The sequence below is a fragment of the Polistes dominula genome, unplaced genomic scaffold (assembly GCF_049000335.1).
Source record: "Polistes dominula isolate Pdom_NZ unplaced genomic scaffold, Pdom_raw_medaka contig_15, whole genome shotgun sequence".
Taxonomy (NCBI): Eukaryota; Metazoa; Arthropoda; class Insecta; order Hymenoptera; family Vespidae; genus Polistes; species Polistes dominula.
The window spans coordinates 3110627-3136137 of NW_028300915.1; the positions used below are offsets into that span (position 1 = coordinate 3110627).

The 25511-nt window shown below is 29.2% G+C and overlaps 1 protein-coding gene across 1 annotated transcript in view; it reads right to left on the minus strand.

Annotated features, from left to right (window-relative positions):
* LOC107070338 (uncharacterized) overlaps positions 1-20172 on the minus strand; it is a 143131-nt gene extending 122959 nt beyond the window's left edge. Inside the window, exons 1-2 of the mRNA XM_015328457.2 lie at positions 20043-20172; positions 8957-9012 (exon numbers count right to left, since the gene is read on the minus strand). Of these exons, the coding sequence (XP_015183943.2) occupies positions 8957-8989 (33 nt within the window). The 5' untranslated portion in view covers positions 8990-9012; positions 20043-20172. The remainder of the gene's footprint in view (positions 1-8956; positions 9013-20042) is intronic.
* Positions 20173-25511: the final 5339 nt, after the last annotated feature.

Sequence of the window (25511 nt, forward strand, 5' to 3'; positions counted from 1 at the left end):
AATAATTATTTAATAATAATAATATTAAAAATAATAAATACTATAAATTAAAATATTAAATATACATATATTTATTATTATTATTATAATGATAATAATATTGAAATAACAAATACTATTTAGCAATTTATTTTTAACAATATCATCTCAAAGTTACACTGAATTTATTTCATTTAAAATAATGCGGTGTGAAATAACTGATAAACTGATTTTTTTTTTATTTTGATTTATGTTAAACCATTTCCATAATTATGAGCACATATATATACATGCATATATATAAATACTTTTTGATTAAACAATAACGAAAGTGAAAATCATTTGATATTCGATGCTTAAACGTAGCACGAGATACAGATACGAGTAGTTGCATGCTTAATAAGGAATCAAGCTTGGTACTGGGCGTAGGTCTGGTTTATTACTAGTGGGTATGGTCGGAATGGGAAGTAGAGAGAGAGAGAGAGAGAGAGAAAGAGAAAGAGAGAGAGAGAGTAATAAGTATGCGTTACTACGCAACGTGGTCTAACACCTACATTTAACTTGATTCTATGTTTTACAGCATATGAATCAAAAGCTTACTAACATTTCACCGTCTTGTTATTCTTTACATATTATTTTTACATATTATTTTTAATCTAAATGTATTACAAAAGAAAATACAAAATAGGATCAATTATTTTAATATATTCTAGAGAATAAAAAGAAGGAAAAAAAAATACAAAATGGTAAGTAATATGTACAAACGATATTATTGAACATTGTTTTGATTAAAATGATTAAGAATTAAAAAAATATTTTGAAATAATTTGATCGTATATCGTTAGTGTGTAATTAAATACTATAGTGTTATTAAAACAAAAAAAACAAAAAAAACTATCAATATGTTGAGAAATAGATTGTGTTTTTTTTAATGATAAAATTCACGATAATATTTTATCAAAACGATATGAAAATATGTTTGTCGAATTTATCGTTTCTATTTTTATTTTCTATTTCTCTATTTCGATTTATATCTAAATATTTTTCTATTGTACTACTTTGTATATTTACATTTTGATGTAATTCTTTGAGATTTGAAGATATAATATGAACAATAGTTAAATAATATATTAGAAATGAACATTTGTTCAATGCAAATAGATAACAATAATATTGGATAATTAAACGAGATCGAGGGGACTTTCTATCTCGTGTTAATTAAACCTATGAACCAATAATTGGATTGCTTTCGTGGGGATTACGTTCGAAACGACGAAAGCAATATTTTTACCATACCCACCTCACTCTCTCTCACTCTCTCTCTCTCTCTCTCTCTCTCTCTCTCTCTCTATATCTACTTACCTATCTACCTAACTACCTTTCTACCTAGTACAAACAGATTCGACCCAATTCGAATATTCTATTCCTATCGATACTTGACCTAGCTTGGCCTATTATCGACAATATTAAATCATCTTTTCTACCTGCATACGTTATAATTATTCGTAAGAACAAACTCATCGATCTAAATTATAATATCTCACATATATATGTATATATAGCAATATATTTTTATAGTTATATGCTAGTTATATACAACTATATATAATATTATTAATTTTATTAATAATAAATAATATTTTATTAGTTAAAAATTTTTATTTATAAAAATATATTTAAAAAAATTTTTTTAAATAATTATATTATATATTTTGTGTGTGTGTGTAAATTATTTAATATTATATTAAATTATTATTAAGTAAAATAAAATTCTTAATAATTTATAAAATTATATTATTTTATTTAATATTAAAATAATATTATATTGAATATTATTATATAATAATTATTGTATATATATATATATATATATATAAATTATTATATATTACAATATATAATATATAAAGTATTATTATATATTTTATATTATAAGCACAACACAATATACATATATATTATATCCTTGATAAAATAAAGTTTTTATAAATAATATTTTTAATATAGTAATAATATATTTAATATAATATAATTTAATATTGAAAAATGGCACACACAAATAATATTTTGTATTAATAAATATTATAATTAATATTTTATTAATAAAATTATTTTATATAATTATTTAAAGTATTAAAATATTTTATATTATATATTCTTTGGTCATATTTCTTGATAAAATAAATATTCAACAATTATAATAACGAAATAAACATAAATTGTTTGAAAAATAATTACTGTCCAATTAATCGTTACACGAACAATTAACTCAAACTTGTTAATAATAAATTAATTAATTATTCGAAATAAATAACGAAAATAAAAAAAAAGTATTTATCAACACGAGTTTGAATTTATAATGAAACAATGAATGCGCAAAGGGGTTACTTCCTGTGGTAAAGGAATTAAGAAAAAAAAAAAAAAACAGATATAATACGTTCACGCATTTTTGCTCAAAATTGATCGAAATCGTGCGTACTTCCTGAAACGAGTTTTCGAAGTATCTCGAGCGTGTAAATAGGGTGTCCTCTTTCGAAAATAAAACAACTACGATGAACGATAATCGCGAGAAATACTTCGTTGAGTATCGTTAAAATCCTATTTGCTTATCTAAAAAACAAAACAAAAAAAAATAGATAAAAATAATGTTAAGATAGGAAAAGTTAACAGATGGTGTTCAATAATTCCTGTTTTAAAATACCACGAAACACGTTGATCGATTTTGTTAAAAACTAAAAAATAAAATATCACACGACAAAGTTAAACTCTTACACACATGTAAGAACAAACATACACGAGTATAGTAAATCTCGTTCGTATTACCGTTAGTAAATAGATACGCACTATACATTGGCGTAGAAATCGTTTGAAATTTCTTATTTTCTATCTGACTCTATGTAAAATGTTTATAGAAGTCACACAAATATTTTTAACATTCTCAAATACATTGATAATTAAAACATAAATAAAACATCAAAGTTACATTGTTAAATTCATTTCTGTTCTGTCCAATTTTTCTTATCATTCGTGACACATTAATAAAATATTTATTAGCAATTAAATTTCAATTAAATTAAGAAAAAGATTTTAAATAATTTTTTTATATATGTTTGTAAAAATTTGTAAATTTACAATTAATAGTAAAAAAATAAATATCAATGATTTAAAACGAAGGTTGAGTACATGATAATCTTATTCTTACGAAATCACCCTGTAATACTATTATTTCATTGTATTATTCAAACAATTATCCACGTAACTTATCACAATTATTCCAATCATCCAAGTGTAAAGAAAACGAAAGCGAAATAATAACAATAATAATAATAATAATTGCGAATGAATATGCTAGTTTCGAAATTATATAATAATTATTACTCGGTTTATTTACAATGATCTCACACCAGTGTATAATATTTTGTATAATTCAAATAAATTCGCATAATTATTATTATCGTACTATCTTCCCCATACGATGTATGCGAATACATCATATTATATACGTATATACATATGTATACATAATTATAGTAATTAACGTTAATTAATGAAGTGGTATGTAAAGAAAACGAAGAAGTTTAGGTTGGTTTCGACGCTGTTGCGGGTGTCGCACACGTGTCGTCGAATAAACCTGGAAACAAACTCGTAGAATGTGGCTTGACTTCCGTCCAAAGAAAACTAGAAAAAAAGAAAAAAAAAAAGAAAATCTAACATAAGTGCAACAAGCCACTAGCACGTACGGTAGTAGAGGTTGGTACGTACGTAAGTACGTATGTGGTTTAACGATGACCGTGCATCTATGTGAAGAAAACCAGGAACGCGAATAGTTCCTTCTTTACCAGCTGCCATCAACCCGTAAAACCCGTAATAAGTCCTTTGTGCTATCCGCGAACAACTAGCCTAACGATCTTGTCCAATAGCAAAAACTATTTGCGAAGAGAATCGAAAGGATTACTTACTGTGCGAGACGAACTATGACTGACCATGACGACAAATTTTATTTTTTTTTAAATTTTTTTTATTTTGGTTTTCAATGCATCGCCTGAGGTGGTCAATTTTTTTTTTGTTTTTGTTTTCTTTTTCGATAATAAAAATATTACAAAATTTTTCATTTTTTTTTTTTTCGATTACGAGTACTTTGATGATTTATTTAATTATTATTTGATATATTAATTATTAAAATTGTTCACTATTGTATTTTTTAAATTTAACAAGAATTTTTAAACAAAATAAATTACTACAATGTTCGACATACCTTAATTGATAATTAATTAATCGAAAAATAGGTATATATTGTAATCTAAAACTAAAGATTTACCTTGTGATGTAACATTCCTCTTCAAAATTCTAATAAAAATCTTACACGATTTCACATTGTATATTTTACGAGTACTTTGATAAGTTATTTAATTATTAAAGTTGTTCACTATAGTATTTTATTATTAAATAGAATCTTTAAACAAAATAAATTAGTACAATGTACGACGTATTTTAATTGTTTGTTAATTAATCGAAAAATAGGTGTATTGTAATCTAAAACTAAAGATATACATTTTGATGTAACCTTACTCTTCGAAATTCACCTTCATACTGACACCTTTTCAAAATACTTTTATTAAATGTTGTCCTCACCTCTACCTCCCCCCAAACCCTCTCCCAAACACTTCTCTTCCTGCTGATCCTATACTTGATATTTTTAGGTAACAATACACATCTTCTTCGATTCATTAATAATTATTTACTATATTTCGAACATTCTCAATTTAAGTCACATCCTCCCCACTCATCTTTCCATGAAATACATCTTTCAATAAGTATTGATCATGTATCTCATACATACACATAAACACACATACACACGTACATCCAACAACTGTTGCTAGTACATTTTATAATATTGCAACGGTGGTTTCAATCTCATTCTCTTTTCATATCGTTTTAATACAAATTTTAGTGTCACCCATACCATCTATGAAAATTTCACTACAATAATATTATTTGAAAAAAAAACCGCAATTTTGTAGAAGGTTTTTTTCACTGTTCCAATTTGATCGGCATCTATTTGATGGGAAAAAAAAAGAATGACAATAATAAAAAAAGGTATGGTAGAAGGGATTAACGTTGAAATCCTCACCATCGAGATAATCATAATTATTCATTGGTGTAGGAAACGCGAGAGTGTTACGATCGATCGAAAGCATCGATATTGCCTCGTTAATTAGGTAGTCGCAAAGCATAATGAGGTATCGAGAGACTAACCACCATATCGGTTCTACATATGTCCTACCTACATCAGTCGTTCATTATACCATGCGGCTTTAAACTTTGACCAAAATAATTCTAATGATCATTTATAAAATTGCAACAACCTAACACATACATATATATATGTATGTGTTAAGTTGTTGCAATTTTATAAATGATGTATATATCATATTTAGTAGAAGAATTAAATCTCATTTTATCTATGTATATTTATATATATTTTGATTTATTATATTTAGGTAAAATAAAAATTTATTTCATAAATATTTTGATTTAATATAAATTTAATTGTACGATACAATTTAATATTTAAATTTGAATTTTTAAATATAATAATTTATTATATATATGTATATAAAAAAATGTGTCGATTACAAATGTTTAGTTTTGGATCAATTTTAGAATTTATATATATATATATATATATATATATATATATATATAATAGTTTAAATTTTAATTTAATTCGTAACACGTTTGTAATTCGTTCGATTACTTCTTTGAGTATACATATATATATATATATAGATTGTGAATTATGCGGTTTAATTAAAATATTCTAAAACTGAACTAAAAAACTCTTAAGATAAAGACTTGAAAATAGGTAGGTGGTAGTAATTTGAGAATGAGAATAATAGAGGAAAAAGTTTCATTAATGTTATTAAGAGACAGGTTACGCGGACGAGTTATTTCGAAAAGCTCACAATTAGCACTGAGCAAGAATTTTGTTTAAACAGTAGAAGAGTACCTAAGGGGGGAACTACCTACTTTCTATTATTTAAGTTGCTTAATTAAAAATTATTTGGAAAGTAGTAGGTGGGGTTTAGGAAAAGATTAAAATACGAACGGTGTCAAGTTACCAAAAAATATCTTCCTTTGTGGTAAATTTTTCAACGTTACAATTTCAAATAAAATTAGTTTTTGATATTATGTAATTTTGTAATTTATACAAATTTATTATATACCACCCTATGATGCAAAGTTTTTAAAATCAAATTCTTGTTTTTCTTCTTTTAGTCGTCCGTAAAAAATACAAATAAAAAATAAAATAAAATATAAATAAAGAAAAATTGTGGTGTAGAAATAAGTCCTATGAGAGATAAGGTTCGATCAAAAAAAAAAAATAAAAAATAAAAAAATAAAAAACGAACGTGTGTGTATATACCACGTAGAAGATGTTTTTGAAAAATATGATCGAGTTTGCTCTTTTATGCTAGCGATTTTCTTTTCGAATTTTAAGAGAAAAGCCAACACTCCGGGGAAATGACTTCTCATTTTCCATGAAGGGTGATGTGGGTGGAGAATTTTTCCTTCGTGAACGTTCCTACTCTACGTGTGTTCTCTCTTTACGTTAATACGCATCGGTACTTTATTCTCCTCGGAAATTAGATCCTCCGATGTGTTCGACTTTTATTATCGCTTGGAAAAATGTGTCCACGTTTTTAAATCTGATATAATGCAATATAATGCAACCTTGGCAAATAACAACTCGCATTATGTACATTCTAGTGGTTTCTATTTGTCCATATTTCTATTTGTTATATAAATTTCAAATTTTAAATTTTAAAATTAATATAAACATTTTAAATTATATTTGATTTTAAAATTCAAATTTAAATATTAAATTGTGTGTATCATTCAATTATATTTATATCAAATCAAAATATTGATCAGTTTATGTTTACCAAATATTTAATAAAATAAACTTTTGTTTTATCTAAATATAATAAATAAAAATATATATTAAAACATATATATCAAAAACAAACATTTTTAATTGACAAATTTTCTATATACATATATATATATTATTATTATTATTATTATTATTATTATGTATAATATATTGTAATATGTTGTATAATATATTGTTATTTAAAAATAAAATATGTAATGTTATATATATTATATAAATATTAAAATGAAAAAAAGATTAAACAAAAATTTATAAATAAAAATTCACATTTTAGTGAATACTTATATATATGTATTTGTTATTTCTAAATAATAATAATAATAATAATAATAATAATAATAATAATAATAATAATAATGAGTATAACATTTTAATGAAACTAATTGATCAATCTAGTAAAAAATAATATTCTTTGTTATTTAATTTAATTTTTAATATAAAATTAATATTCTATTATTTATAATTGAAAATATACCTAAAAATGTTTATTAGTTTCGATAGATATTGTACTGGGGATATTTTCTAATATTATTAAACAAGTAATGAATTATTTTATGATATTAATTTTGACGAGTCATTTTAAACGATTACTAGGTAATAATAATCCATTTGAAATTGGCAAGATAGGAAGAACCAGCATACACTGGAGGTCTTCTTACTCGTAGAGAGCCATACCGATCTTAAATTTCTCTTCGATTTAATCTTTATTCCCCCCCCCCCCTCTTCTTCCCCCTATCTCTCTTTCTCTCTCTTTTATGCCACACGGTATTTCCTTCCTTTGCGAAGTATTAACCCGGTAGCCTACTTTATCAGAGTGTCGACGGCCTCCAAGGCTTTCGAAAATACTTTGCTCGGGTATCTTTACATTTTTTTGTTTTAGTTTTTTTTTCTTTAAGGTAAGAATGAAACCCTAGTCGTAACACGTAAAGATAAAACCTAGTAAAACAGGATAACACTAGACAATGAAGAAATACCTTTTTGTTTTATGAATGTATTTTTTTATTCTGTTTTATTTTTTTGCAATTTTGGTGAATATTTTTGTAAATTAAAATATACATCATGAATAGTTCATAAAAAACAATGTAATTTAATTTTAATTTTAATTTTTAAATTATACATAATTTTTACAATTTAATATTAAATTTTAATTAATCTGTACAATTTAATATTTTTAATAATTTTAATATAATAAATAAATTTGTAATAATTAAAATAATTTTAATTTTTAATTGTTTTGTAATCAATTGTCAAAATTTTTAAATATCAATATGTAGTTTTAATATTGAATTATTATTACAATTATTGATAAAATATTATGAATTATTATTTCAAACGAAATCATTTCAATATATTATTCATATTTTTTTCTTTTTTTGGACAAATTATGTTAATCAATATTAACCGTATAAATAATGTAACTATTTTCTAAATCAAAATAGTGAAAAAAATAAGAAAAGAAATAACAAATTGAAAAGATTGTAATTTGTTTTATAGTTTGACAAATTGATAGAAAATTTACATAATCAAAAAATACGTCAGAAATATAATACGAATTTCTTTGGTCGAATCAAATAACAGCACACACAGACACGTACAAACACATATATATGAAGAAATGGTTTTGGAATAGTGACAAAACATAGTAACGCACAGAAGGTTTATTCTACTGTTAGCAGAAGACTCGTTCTCGCATATTTGCAATTTTACAAGACTGTCCTGGTTTCCTTTTAAGAATTGCTCGTAATCGAGGGGGAATCATGGCAAAATCTTACGACCTATCAAAAGTATTATATTATCTACAACTCAAATATATATATATACAATTCCTTAACCTTTCTGAAAGGTCGTAACGATCATATAAAAATGATGGATGAGTTGCTGTGTCCAATATCAAATAGAGATATGATATAATAAAAAATAAAAATAATTTTGCATACCAAAAAAAAATTTAAATATATAATAATAATAATAATAATAATAATAATAAAAATAAAAAAAATAATAAATTGAACTCACCACCTCGGCAACGTTGCCGGAACCCTCCCTCATGCCATCTCTGTCCGTTCGTCCTCCTAAAACAAAACCAAACAATAATTAATAATAAAAATAAATGAAAAAATATCACTTGTTTTTTAATGTTCGTTTTTTTTTATTTATTAAACGGAAGAGTGAAATATGTAGTTCAAGAGAACACGACTGCATCATCAACTTCCTCGATTCTAGTATCTATTTCTCTTCGATATTAGTACTCTCGTAGAATATCCAGGCCGATCGACACGCTCGAACGATGAAGAAAATCAACGAAAGAAGAAGAAGACGAAGAAGAAGAAGACGAAGAAGAAGAAGAAAAAAAAACCATAATCGACACCGCGAGAGAGTACCGTGTGCTCGGTTAACCGGAATCACGAGTAATATACGGGGTGTCCTAACAACTAAAACCAACAGTTTCAAATATTTTTCATCATTTGCAAATGTTACAGCAAATATTTATTTTCTATAGATTTTATTAATTTTTTTTTATCTAAAGTCAACGATATTGCAAGTAAATTATAGATTGGAAATAATATAATTTTGTAATTATTATGATTAAATTATTATATATATATATATATATAATTTATATTAATTTATTAATTAAATAAAATTATTAAATACAATCATTAAATATATTTCTCATTAATTTATAAAATTCATAATAATTTAATTATTATTATTATTATAATTAAAATATTATTAATTAATTTATATTAATTTATTAATTAATTAAAATTAATAAATATAATTCTTATTAATTTATATAATTAATAATAATTTAATTATTATAGTTCAAATATTATATTATTTAATCATATAATTAAATTATATAATTATTTAATTAATATTTATTTTAATTATATAATTTATAATATATAAATTATAGATATAATTTTGGAATAATATTTTATATAATTTATAATTAAAATATATATCATAATTTTAATTATAATAATTAAAATATTAATCATCAATTTATATTTTAATAATTATAATATTTTTCTATCTAAATATTACTATTGAAAATTGTAATATAAATATAAATTAATATCAAATAATATACCATAAAATTAAATAATCATACAATGTAAGAATTGTGTTCTATGGATTCCTCTAAATTTTTATACAATTTGCATAAAATCTTATTTACTCAATAACCTATAATAAATAAAAACAACCAATATAATAAAATTATTTAAATTATAACACCCTTAATGGTATCAATAATTTCAGAATTAATCATAAATATTTCTCAGTTATAAACCTGTATTTTATTTAAAAAATAATAAATGATATTCTTTGCGTGTAACATGGTTCAAAACTTTTCAACCGACGCTTGTATACGCATTTAAAATAATAATAATAATAAAAAATATAGAAAAAAAATATACAAAATTAAGTAAGCATATATTTAAGTCACATATCAGGTTCTTGCACGCACCGACAAAATGAAAAATCGTAAAAAATTGAAAAAAAAATCTCCCTCTCTCCTGTACATGAAGTACACTTGAGCAAGTAAGAGAAGTTGGTATATAAGCAAGTTAGTATAAAGTATAATATACGTTAAAGCTTCTGGTTATGGTAATACTAGTTGGTTTAACTTTCAGTTTGGTCTCCAATATGATATTTGAGCTGACTTCCAATCACTTCCAAGAAACTACGAGGGGATACTTAACGATATTTGTATATACCCATACTTTTCATTTGACATTAGTTATATATATATACTTTCAATCTTTTTCTTTCTCAATTTTACATGTTAGAGAGACGAAAGATTCGACAAAAATCAATATACCTAAAGCTCTTGAGTAATTTTCCAGAAAGTATTAAAAAAAAAAAAAATAAATGAAGGGTAGTGTGGAAAAGAGCTTTCAATAAACGTACCCTTGGTAATCCATCATGTGTCGTCACTTAAAAATCATCTTTCTATTTTAAACTTGTCGCATTATCACCTCCATCATTATACAAATCTTCTTCTCGTTGATTCTTTTATAAATTAACTTAGATTTAATTTGAACAGATTTTGATTTATTTATTCAGTATTTTAGAAAATAAATGGTTATAGGATTTAGTTCATTTTTTTTTAATGTAAGTATTATAATACTTTTTTTTATTATTTTTAATACGGTTTTACTAATAATATTGATAATAATATTATGTATATTATTATTATTAATTCTAGTAATAATAATAATAATAATAATTTATAGTAGGGTTCTAGTAATAATATTAATAATAATATTAATATTATTATTAGATATTTATATTATAATATATAATTTACAGTATTGAATCAAAAGTTGCATCAATGAAATATAAGATGTTGCAACAAAAATTGCAAATTTTTCTATGAATGAAAAAAAAATAAAAATTTCTTTTTTTATTAAGGTTGTCATTAATTGATATCAATTTAATTAGTATACATATGAATTATACATGAAAAATGATAGTAATTAAATTGTCAATTAAATTATTAGTTATTGTTATTCGTGCTAAATAAAAATATTGTAAACATTACAAATATTATGTATTTTATTGAAATTACTCTGATCAAAAATGTTGTGAATAATATAATTCAACGAGATATTATATAAATAAACTTTGAAAATTAAAATCAATTCATCCCTTTTATTGCTGATAACAATTATTTCAGTAGGAACATGAACAATGCCTCGTAAATCAATCCCTCTTTGGCGCATTGATAATTCAATTAATAACAAAATAATTAAAGGAGTACTGTGTAGTAACGTAAACCAAATTGGAACATATATATATGTTTATATATTCTCATTTGTGTATTGGTACCTATGAATAATACTCTCTTTCCTATATCCACAAGCGTACATTGCTTGTTACCCGAGAGATTAATTATCGATGACACTAATTATCGGAAAGGACAAAAAGGGTCAGAAAAGAGGATATACGATTTAATCAGGGAAACAAAAAATTTAATATCTCGTTGTTACGATAAATTAATATTATTTATAAATATTTGAAAATATTTTTAACATCGGTTTGTATTCAAATAAAAAATGATGATATTTTTTATATTTATATATATATATGAAAATATATTTAAATAAAAAGATGTAATATGTAAAATAATTTAATATATAAAATAGTAAAATATAAATAATATATATATAAATATAAATAATAAATAAATAATATAAATAATTTATTTATACTATTATATAATATAAATTATAATTTCAATATAAATTATTATAAATATAAATTAAATATAAGTTATTATAAATTGTTATATTAATTTACAAATATATATATATATATATATCATAACTATAAATATATTTATAATATAAAATATCATATAAATACGTATAATAATTTGACAATATTATAAATATAAAATAAAATAAAAAATATTAATAAATAAATGATTATTATGTATATGATTAAATGAATAATATAAATAATGATAAAATGAATTGCATATAAAATAATTTCCTTAAAAGATAATTTGATCTCGGAAGAAATTCGTCGAGGGTCGTAAGGTGAGCATACTATAGAAAGGCACGATGAAAAAAAAAAAAGAAAAAAAGGAGTTCAACAATGTACGACTAATGTTGGATAAGTACGGTTTCGTAAGGCACGGGTTGCACCTTACAAAAGGTTCCTACTACTACTACTACTACTACTACTACTACTACTACTACGTATACTTTTTATTTCTACCGAAATTCCAAACATTCTTCGACGACGTAAAACGAGGGACTTTTAGGGGATGATGCTCCAACAGAACTAACTGCTCAGGTATATATATGCAGCAGGTATATATATATATATACCGCTGTTAGGTTTTTTAAATGAGACCTACCAAATAAAGATTCAAAAGGAAACTTTTCTATCGTCCTAAAGAAAACGTCCATTCATTTTCAAAGATCTTAGAATCATTAAGGGAGGGGGGAAACCCCCGAACAATTTCTAATTCAACGAACTAAGAATCGAATGAAACTTCATTTTCTATTTCTCAAACTTTCGATGAATCATCGTTAGAAAATTATACAAGGTGTATAGAAAAAAAAACACAACAAAACAAATACATTACACATCCAACGAGTATAAGAAAATATTAAATTCCTAGAAGACTTTCAACAATAATGTTAATTATTACGAGAAATGTAAATCATAAATTGTGAAGAACATATTTTGGTTACACCCGTTATATGGATGCGGTTTAAATGAGAGACATCAAACTAAAATTCTTTGATCGAATCAAATCTTGTTATATCATCTAATAAACGCATTAATATAATATTTATTCTCATAATCTTGAGATAATGATCATGATGATGATGATGATGATGATGATGATGATGATGATGATGTAGAGAGAAATAAAAAACAAATTTTTTTTTTCAATTTCCTTTTTTAATGTTCGATTTAAAACGACCTAAGCACGAGTAGGTTTAAGCATCTTCTTAGACAAGCAATGACCCATTATTTACGAGGTTTCTTTAAGGAATGTGCCAAGTCGACACGTGATGAGAGTAAAATGTTTGCCTCAAGACATTCTTTACGTTCGATCTTAATTTTCTAAGAACGTTCGTTACGTCTCCTAAGAAGAAGAAGAAGAAGAAGAAGAAGAAGAAGAAGAAGAAGAAGAAGAAGAAGAAGAAGAAGAAGAAGAAAAAGAAGAAGAATTCTATTCACTAATTTTATTCGTACATGCATATGTAAATAGATATGCATATATGTGTCAGGAACGAACGAATTGTTATGCTATTTCTTCTTTTTCTTCTTCTTCTTCTTCTTCTTCTTCTTCTTCTTCTTCTTCTTCTTCTTATCGCGTGAAGAAGGTAATAAGCACGAGCTAGGAGAATAAATTTTTCAAGACGTCGAATTATATATACGGCGTAAATTTTAACAACGGTTTACTCTCTTGCGTTAAGAGATAATTATGTTCGAGAATCGCATAGCAAAACTAAGCACGCGATATCGCGTGTAAGTTAACGCAAATGGCGTAGGGGTACTTTCTAAGATGAGCTGATGCTTCTGATTCTACTTCTGCTACTTCTGCTTCTGCTGTTGTTGTTATTGTTATTGTTGTTGTTAATTGTTATATCTATTACTATCGAATATTGTTATGTTCCTGTTCTTGCTATTACACGTTACTCTGATCTCTTTACGTTTTTAAAAGTAAAAGTAGGTTGAGAATAATGTAGGAAGAAGAGAGAAAGAGATGTTTAAAGATATAAAAAGGAAAAATGAATAGAAAAACAAAAAAAACTAACAACGGTGTAGAAACGAGATGCGTTGCGGTCCTACGATCGCAACAACGTAATCCTTTCATCTCGAGCGTGTCCGTATAACAAAGTAAGTAAATAAGCGAGTACTCACGTTTCTACTCTTTACTTTATCTTAGATCTTTTTTTACATTTTTTTTTCTATTTATTTTACTCTATCTTTATACTTCTAAATGAATAAATATATATATCCACGTTTAATATATATTTATATTAATATATTTATACCTTTATATATATATATATCACGGTATACGAATATCAATACATTTTATTTTCAACGCTTAATAAATCATGACAATTAAAAAAAATATTCCGAATTATTTTTTCTACCATTTTACACTTCGGATTATTCTATTTTTTATTTTTCTTCTTTTACATTCATCTTCGGATACTAATGATAAATTATTTTTTAAGTAGGAAGAGAGAGAGAGAGATAGTTGTGAAATAGAAAAACGTACAAACTTTTATCCTTTGTGAATATTTTTTCTATATGCAATGTTCGCATTTGAAAAATTAATCCGATGGTGTAGCTGCCAGATGATGATTTGAGGATTCGTTCAAATATTCTCGTCGTAACTATCTATCGGATTTTACTGAGAGAACTCTTCTCTCTCTCTCTCTCTTTCTCTGTCTCTTCTCTCTCTCTCTCTCTCTCTCTGCTTCGTTGATTTCCAAGTGGATATCTCTCTGCAATTTTCATGCTTTTGCGTTTGAGTACCCACGAAGCACCGTTAAATGGTATAATTTCTTTTTTTCTTTTTTTTTTTTTTAGGTTTCACTTTACTACCTTGAAATTCGTTCGGGTGTATCCGGTATCGCGAATAGACGAAAAATAGAAAAATTTGTAGAGATAGTTTAACCGTAAAAACGATTACTTTGGATAGAGATATCAGAGAAACGGAATGATAGAAATGGAAAAAGAGGAAAAAAGTAAAAATGTATTTGCATTCGTTACACTTACGGCAAAAGTTTCGTGACGTTGAAAAAAAATAAAAATTACATTTAAAAGTTAAATCGTGACCACCATTCGAATAAGAGGGAATTTCAAGCACAAGAAGATGTGTAACTTGTGTAAGATACCAAAAAAAAAAAAAATACTAAAACATAGGAAGAGAGGAGGAGAGAGTGGGAGGAGGATCAGAGTGGATCATATTTCATGGTGGAAGATTTAGATCCCATTAGAAGGTCTATACACAAGACTTGATGCCGGTTTGAACGTAAATACATAAATAGATGATGGTGCCTTTCGGAGTCGTTGCAAATGGTTACAAAAATAAAATAAAAAAAATAAAAATGTTCAAGCGGTTCTAGCGGATTCCATCCGTTACGGAATACGATTTTTATTATCTAACTGTAAGAGATATATTTACGAGAGCGTATAGAAATGACTGGTGTATTCATGTATTAAATTATTTCTATACTTCGTTCTTTAAACTAACAATAAGATAACGAGAGATAAATATAATGAGAAAAGATGAAGGTTGAGAATGGAAAAAAAAAAAAAAGAATCAAAACGGATACATTTATATAATATAAAACCTGTAAATCGTCTCGTCAAGAAACTCGTCACCACGTTTACCCTATTCCTATTTGTAAGAATCTAAAAAAAAAAAGAAATAAGAAAAAACAAATCTTTACAAACGAGGTTTACAACGTTTAGAAAGATAATCAAAAATTGCATACCCCACGAAAAGGGGGAGGGAGTTTCGTGATAAAAGTTTAATTAAAATTGAAAGAGAAAAGATTGAAGAAAGATGAGGAAAGAAAGAAAGAAAGAAAGAGGTTTAATTTATACTTGGTGAAAATGGCGGCGATTAATTTACCGAGATAGCACTCGTCTCGCTTATAGCTAAAGAAGTTTTCGACTTTGTATATAGTGAACTATGTGTAGTACATATACTACGCAGCACCTGAGAAAGAAAGACAGAGTATATGGTTGGTACTCATCTGCACCATAAGCATGAAGAAGAGAAAGAGGAGGGTAGGAGAGGGGGGAAGGTAAAAGAGAAGGATAAGGGCGAAAGAGGAAAGGTAGAGAGTTAAGAAAAAAAAAAGAAAAAAAAAACTGAAGAAGAAGACGAAGGATTTCGCGCGACGCGCATGCGCATGAGTCGTCGCGCGAAACTAACCGAAGTTCGAGTGTTTTAAAAACACGCGAGAGGCGACGAGTGGGATTTCAAGGTTAGACGAAGCGAGATACTACTCGAGGCTAAACGAAGAACCAACGGGGGGTTTTCATCCGTCCTGTACTTACTTATATATATATACACACATACATTCGTGCGTGGTCTCACTCATTCGTTCATTCCCTTTGCAGCTTATATACTTGACTACCAACTTCAGAGAATGAGAAAAAGGGAAAGAAAGAGAGAGAGAGAGAGAGAGAATCTTTGGCAAAAAGTTGCTGAGACGACGGATCCTCGCGTCGTGCCGCGTTCCTTCTTGTTTTCCACGAGCTAATTGCAGAGCTATACACTCACTCTACTATATACTCTTTCAAAGCTTGTATCTCGCGAAGAAGAGAGAAGAGACCTCCTTATCCGGAGGGTTAAAGGGGGGACTTCGAAAAATCCTTCGATAGCAAGCAAGCAAGCAACCGAGCAAGTGAACGAGCATGGACTCGATCGTAAATTTCAAGACAACCTCGTAACTTTTCGATCGTCAAAGCTTCCTTTATTTTCCCTCGCGAACTGACTCGTATCGCGTCGTTCATCCATCCATCCATCCATCCATCCATTGGTTCGTTGGTTGGTTGGTTCGTTCGTTCGTTCGTTCGTTCATTCGTTTTGCTATAAACTTTTTCCACGAACTCGCGCTTTTGTATTCCATTCCGTGAATTCGACGATCTCGAACCTGCTATACTTCTACTTTTTTCTTTTACTATCGTGATTATTTTACGATACGAATTGTATAATCGTATTATGTATGTGTGTAATAAGATTTTGTCAGTATTCATAAATAGTCAAACTAACTAAGTATTTTGTAGCATTGTGTGTAAGGGGGGTGTTCTACGTTTACAGTTAAATATAAAACTAAAATTGAATTATACAATCGTAATAGATATTTATAAAAAATTATTTACAAAAATCTTGTTGCATACATAGTACGTAATACATAGAACAAATTACGATTAATATTGATAAAAAAAAAAAATAAATTTTACTTCATATTCGAAATCGTAATCTTACGAGTCATTCTTTTATTTCATTCATTCCTCTTATTGAATCCTAACGAGACGCGTATACTAAATCATTCGAAACATTCTACTCGTATGTACCACTTACCCCGTATACAATTCCGATATCTGGATAAAGAAAGAAAGGGAAGAATTAAGAGTACTTTAGGTGAAACGTGCAATCTACCTTTATCCAAGATCGATAACGATTTAATCATGAAGAAGAATTAATCTACTCAAGGATAGTTCCCCCTTTCCTATTCAATCTTTCTTCTCGATTTACCTGCTTCCCCTTCACTCTCGTACCCTCTACCTATCTATATATATATATATATCTTCCTATTCTTAAACGCGATTTTTCATAATCCCGAACATCAATAGAGTTCAATCGTGTTCCAGGGTGATCGAAACTCTCGAACGGTTCTTAAATTTTCCTTTTTAAAAGCCAATGATCGTTTCATTCTCTTCCACAGACTACAACTTTTACCAACAAACCCTTCCTTCAACCCCTCCGATACTTTCCCACTACACTTCGCGAAACGCGAGACAATTAAATTCAATCCCAGGTACTTTCTTCGTTCTCAAAAGTAATCCAATTTGTTAATAAGATTAGGGTCGTTGAACCACCGTCTACTATTCGATCATTCGAAATAGCATTTCCATGGAGTTGTGTCTCTGTGAGTGAAAAAGTTATTCGTTTTATCTCCGGATATATCTCGAGTTAGGGCAAGCGAAAAGACATAAATCAAATTTTTGTCAAAACAGGATTAGTATGCTAATATATTCGACTGTGCTGTTTCTTTTACCAATGGTATATTTGTTTTTTTTTTCTTTTTGTAGCTTAGAAAGCTAAAACTTGATATTACGTTGTAACATTTAAATACATTTATGTATAATTTGTTGCAAATGGAATTTATTTTGTTTGTCCAACAAAAACAAATATATATATATATATACTAATTTTTACCTCTTATATGTACAATTTTACTTTTAAAATCCAACACGATTTTATATTCAAATTTAAATAACGTTATTTATCATTTTTAGATAAAACATGTGCCGTGAGTTATAATACGCATATTCTCTTACCGTTTATATTATTTAGAAAAACCATAAAAAGAAAAAAACTGAACAGGATGTTACAACCTAATATTTGAGTGGAAACGTTTCGCAAAGAATCGCGGAGATGCCGTGGGTCTTTCATTGGGAAGAAACAATAGAGAACGATGGAGAAACGTTGGACCGGTTGGTTGGTTGGTGGTTCTTCTCTGGCTGGCTAACTCGTAGTAGTCGGCTTGTGCCCAACGATGTGACCAAGGCTAAGAACGTTAAACCGCGAGAGAATTTTTACGATCGTACACGAGTATACTTATCTTTTATCGAGAGAGAAAGAGAGAGAGAGAGAGAGAGAGATGAAAGAGACACTCAAGGCCATTAAATTCGTTTGAACCTAAGCCGAATTGTCAAAATAGAAATCAACAACGGACTAGTACCTACAACTATTTACTGAATATTTATTTTTTTTTTTAGTTTTACGACTTTTTGATCTTTTCTTTCTTTTTCGTTCCCCTTCTAAATCCCACTTACCATTAGAGATAAAATAAAAAATGTTTTATCGTTTATAAGTCACCCTTTTTTTTCGATACGAAATAAAAGTTTTCCGTACGAACGAGTAATTTATTTCTCTTTCCAGTTTTGTAGGGCAATAGGAGAGTAAATCTAAATCGTGAAGGGTTAGGTAAAAGAAACAACATATAATAAATAAGGGGGAACCGCAAAATGGGTTTTAAAGGAGAACTTTTTCTCTTTTCTGTTCTATGTTCTCGTCGTCATCGTCATCGTCGTCGTCGTCGTCGTCGTCGTCGTAGTCGTCGACTCGTATTCGTCGAGGAAAGAGAAGAGAGACGTCGACCTTGAAATCGAAGCCGAGTTAACGAGAATCTTTCGGCGACACTCTGGTATGCCGACCGCAGTAAATGTACCAAAACCAACAAGATTCCTTTACCCTTCTTGTGCTCTCTTCCCCGCTCCCGTAGGGTAGAGGAGAACGCGGTTTACGTTTATTGTCGTGGTACGGCTATGTTCAAATCTGTGTCTGCTGCGCCATGTTATGTATCCGGGTATGTTGCGGTATACGAACGAAGGCGAGTAACGCGATACGAAACCGCGCGAAATTCAAAAGTCCGAAACTTCAGTTTCGCCGACTTTCGGATCGATAACAAATAAACCCCTTATCGAATTATATCGAATAAATTATCGAAAATTATAATCCGATAAATTACAAGATTTATCTTAATGATGAAAATAATCTAAATAAAAATATTATAAACACGTACGAACAACTGTGTACTTTTCATAAAAATTCAAACAACCGTTACTTTCGCGCGCTCGAATATTTCAATGCATACAGTTGAGATTGAAAAGTTTTGAGCCTACTATGAAAATAATTTAATCTTTTTTTTTTTATAACTTCAAAACTCGTTTCTGTCAACCCCCCTTTCATTGTATTATATAACAATGAATGTATTCCTTTTTGTAAAAAATTAAAATCAATCTAACTTTCACGGTATTCGATTAATATGTATTATTCCAGTTAGGGGAATTTGCGTTAGGCACTCACCTTTTTTATGAACCGGCAAAATCTTGGCGATCCTCGAGTTGCCCGCGTAATCCAGATCTCGACGATCGCGAGCAACTCCAGCGTTCCTTGCAACCTCCTCCTCCTCCTCCTCCTCCTCCTCCTCCGCCTCCGCCTCCTCCTCCTCCGCCTCCTCCTCCGCCTCCACCACCGCCCCCTTCTCCAGCTCTTTCTCCTCGATCCAGTATTTCGTTCCTTCGACACACACAGTCGTCTACTTTGCGTTTCACTCTACTATTACTATTACTATTTCTATCACTTCGAAAATGCAACAACAACAATCATCGAAGAATCACTGAAATGCACCTCAACACTTTGCGTACCGGTTACGAAGAAGACGATCTCTTTCGTAATAATATCGCGATTTATATCCTCTTATCTTTTTTTCCTCTGCACGAGATGCACTAACCTCACACGTATAAACATCAACGAACGAAACACGATTGCACAAAAAAATAATTATCACGAACACACACGCGCTGCGTTTGATTTTAACCGATCGACGAGTCCAAGGTTTGCCGGTGGTTGTTTCACTTCCGAAAAAATCACCTTGATTCTTCTTCTTCTTCTTTTTCTTCTTCTTCTTCTTCTTTTTCTTCTTCTTCTTCTTCTTGAATTCTTGGTTCTTTACTTTCTTTTTTTTTTTTTTGGTAATCTCTCTCTTCTTTTACACTTGCTTCTTCAGCATCGAGTTTAAAACGAAATGCATGAACGAGATCTTCTTTCGTCGTATCTTTCTTCTTCTTCTTCTTCTTCTTCTTCTTTTTTCTTTTTCTTCTTTTTTCTTTTTCTTTCCAGTGGAACGTACCAACCACTTCACGAAACGACGAGGACAACAACGAAGATGAGGTGGACCAGGACGAGAACGAAAAGCCCGCGCTATTCGTTCCGTTGTACCCTCTCCCCACTCCGTTCACCAAAATCCTTTTCACGTTTTCTTCCTTTACCGTTTGAACTGTTTTCTTTTTTTTCTTTTGTTAATCTCGACAACATCAACGTGAAACTATAATCCAAATTGCTTTATTAACTTCGATCGAAAGATGAAATTAATCTTTTAGATAGAAATTCAAAGGAGAGGTGACAGGCAATGTGGAGAAATAATAAGAAACAAAAAACAAATCAAATTAAATTCACTGTACACCTTACACGACGAACGATGGATGCTTCGATGATTCGGTTTATTAAGGGGGGAGGAGGTGCGCTCGTGGAGACAGAGAAAAACGAATAAATCTTATTCGCTTATTTCGCTAATTTTTCTTCTTCCTTATTGGATGATGCACTTTCGATTAAATCCTGACAACGAATGATGATACGTACAGGTTATTTGAAATACTTGACGAAGATGAAAACATTGGGAGTGAGAAAGAAAGATATGAAAACAAAAAGAAATTATTAAGAGAAGGACGACGGGTACGAAAGTACGTTACACACAGATACAATACATACATACACAGCCACTGTATCTTTTACAAGAATTCTTGATTCTCTTCTTTTCGTAGTTGTCCTTCTTTAAAGATTTGTTTATGTTTACATAGAAAAAGAGGAAGAGAGGTTAGACATAAATTCATAAAGATGCACTATACATAGAAGAGAGAGAGAGAGGGGGAAAAGTTAAATTGGACGGATGTAAAGGCAGGAAGGAAGGAAGGAAGGAAGAAAGCGCGCGCGCGTTCACGCGTACGATTGCTCACAGCGATGCGCGATCGTGGCGGTGCCGATCGAATACACACATATAACACACACTACACACTCGCGTTATTCCCTCCCTCTCTCTCTCTCTCTCTTTCTTTTCTCCGGTTGTTCTCCGTTCATACACGTTCGTATATACGTTGAAATACGTTCGGTCGTTCGTTTGTTCACGTTCGTCGGTTGTTTCGTTGTTGTGGTCGTGTTACCACTGCCAGCAGCCAGCAACTCGTAGTCGATCGAGCGAGATCGACGCTTTCGTACCGATGAAATACGACTTTTGTCGATGTGCCCCGACGTACTTGTGTCTCTCTATACCACCTCGAAGTTTACGAAAGACAGAGAGAGACAGATAGATTAAGTGAGCGAAACAGGTGGGAGGGGAAAAATGTGCGAGAAAGAGAGAGACAGAATTATATACGTGTATACGAATAAAGGAGGAAGTTAAATGACAGAATGAAGATAAAAAAAAAGAAGATATTTATCCTGGTTCCACGTAATGTCCGCCGTTGTGAAAAGTTTTAGTGTGCTTACTTTTATGCTTAATAGCCGATTGGATCGGACCGGATCGGATCGGACGGTCCGTCGTTGGACCGTGCGTACGGCAAAGGTAAGTAAGTTAAACTGAGCACCGGCGCGCCTACGGTAAACGAGATTAAAGCCCCGTACCCGCGGTAACCTAACGCCAGCCAATCACATTTGAGGTTTGTACTACTTGACCAATAGAGAAAGAGTATTCACCTGGCGAACGGTTAGAACCCAGGTGCGGCCGTTAAGGCGCCATTGCCTGGCGTTGTTGGCACGTTACCTGTTATCCCTCTCTCTTTCTCTCTTTCCTTATTTCTTTCTCTTTCTTTCTTACTTGGCCAACGCGGCATTGCGAGGAAAGAAGAAGAGAAGGGGAAGGTGTATGACAAGGAGAGAGGCTTTGAGAGACCGGTGCGCACTTGCGATAGAAAGAAAGAGGGAACAAGGTAGATAAAGTGAAACAGAGATAATGTGATACTCGGCGAGTCGCAAAAGAAACTCGGTGATAGAGCGAAACGGACAACGAAAGTGGCCCACGATCGCTGAACGAGAAACAGAAAGAAAGAGAGAGAGATAAACAGCTAATTTATTATACTTTGCTGCGACATAAGCTCTGTTTTCTATAAAAGTTGAAAAGAGATAGAGTATGGATACACAACGGGTTAGTCTAGGTATCGTAATAGAAACAGTACGATGTTAATCCTAAAGGAATCTAGCACATATCTAATGGTGATAACATTTCGATTTGAATTGAAGAAACAAAAAACAAGAGGAAGAGAAAGAAGATGTCCGTGAATCTTCGCAAATCTCCCGCCGTGTCCAGTTATTACGAATCGAATTCGCTCACGATGACTAAGTTTCTTGGTTGTGTTGTTGTTCGCTTATGTTAGAAACGACGAGGCATCTTTAAGGTCTTGAGCATCCTCGTAACTCGATACGCCGGTTTCTCCACGGTTGGCAAAGCGTTTTTATTTTTCTTATTTTTCATCTCTTTTTGTTGCATTTACTTACTCTCGCTGCTGGCTCATATTAAAGCGAACCATCTTCTTCTTCTTCTTCTTCCTCTTCTTCTTCTTCTTTTTCTTCTTCTTCTTCTTCTTCTTTGACTTTTCCAACATTCACGACACGTTATAATATATGACATATACATGTATATTATTTTATTGTACGTGTTCCTACGAGTTGAAATAATTTACAAGTTGCAAGAATGAAATAAAGTAATTGTATCGATCGTATAGGTATAAAATTGACGCGTTTATAAGATCTAACTTCCTCTATATTTCTTTTTCTCGTTTCTTCTTTACTTAATCCTTTTTTTTTCTGTTTTCTCAAGAACTTACGTGCAATAATCGTTCTCGCTTGTGTCTCCGCGAAATACGAACCTTCCGCGAAACGTATATACCGGCTTTCACGTGATAATATTTCATCGACACGCGAGACATACGTTTCCCGGAAATATGTACATATGTAATTCGAAGAAGGCGCGGGTTGTTCCTCGACAGATTTTACTTTTATGTCTTCCTCTTTCTCTCTTTCTTTCTTTCTATTTCTATCATACTCTCTCTTTCTCTTTCTATTATATTTAAATAGATATTTGTGCTGACCTCTACTGACCAATATTAAAAACATTATTTTATCTCTCCATTACGATTCAATGATTCTTACTATTACTTCATTCATATTATATTTATAGTATATTAAATAATTCATTCATTCATTCATCCGATGTTACAAATACCTATTTTATAAATTAAATTTAAACAATTCTTCTTGACCGATCAAAAGTTATGAAAAACATTATAAAGTAATTAATTTCTGTTAATTAAAAATGATCGAATTATTAAATGCTTTTTGGTTTTCCTTTTTTCATATTCATTGATTTATACGCAGTTTTATTTATTATTGTTAACAAAGCTGTATTATAATTAAACCTGCATTACTGTAAATGTAATTTTTAAACGTACGAAATATTCGTGATACCTAATTACATTTAAAAACTATTTCTGATAAATCAAATTGAAATGAGTGTGTGATAAAATATTAACAAAATGATATTAGTAAAATTGTGCACAGTATTTTAAACAAGAACAAGATTAAAAGGATGCAATTGCTAGTCTTTGAACGTTAATGTAAAATTTTTGTTTAATTGGACAAATGATTCATTAGGATGGAATATTAAGTAAAACTGTAAATATTGCATGCAAGGGAGTATTTAGATATAAACAGGAAAAGGAATATAAATATGATATTAATTAAAGAACGGAAAGAAACTAATTACAATTATAATGTTTTATAATAACAGATCATCAGTAAGATATTACTTTGCAATGGAAATGTATAATAAAATATGAACATTTAAATCCATTTTAAAAATTATAAATAATTATTCATTTAATACTTCATTGAAATAAATTTGTAATAAATTCGTCTATAAATATGATAAACAAGTAATATCCAATTTTTGAATTAAAACATTTCAAATTAGATAAGATTCAAATTAAAAACTATATAAAAAAAACAATAAAAATCAAGGATTTATATTTTATTTATATCACGTTCAACATAACTACATTGTGTTCGAAAAATTTATCTTAAATACAGTAATATAAATAAAGAACAGAGAGTGAAAGCAGATAGAATGACTTTTACAGAGGACAAAGGAGCCAGTTTACCGGTGGATATCGAAGAAGACGGTACGTCGAACCTATGCTCAGTAAATTTAAATAAAAAATACATTTTTTTCGATTAATTAACAATTAATTAATAAATATTGAACACGGTACTATATTTTATTAATACTTGTGATTATTTTAAACATATATGAATATATATAACTTTGTTTTGAACATACCATATCTTGTAACATAATTTCAATGTATTTTAATATTATCTTAAAAAATTAAAAAATAGAACAGATAAAAAAAAACTCTTCAATTTTTATGAAGTAATAACAAATAAAGGATTGGTTTAGATTCGATAAGATGCACAGAGGGCTCGGTCTCGTCTGAAGAATGTCGGCGAGTTCCCGAGGACGAATAGAAGTGAGCTTGGATGCGAGTTAAAAGAGTGGGGGGAAAAAGATGGTGAATGGGGAGGGGGGAAGAGTCGTTATCTAAATTACTCTATTTTCTCGAGGGTCGCTCCAGATGGATTTTTTTTTTTGATCGTCCAGAACGCCGGTATCGAATCAAGGTGGGTGTTCTTTCATTCTCCACCTAATACTGTCAACGAAAGACG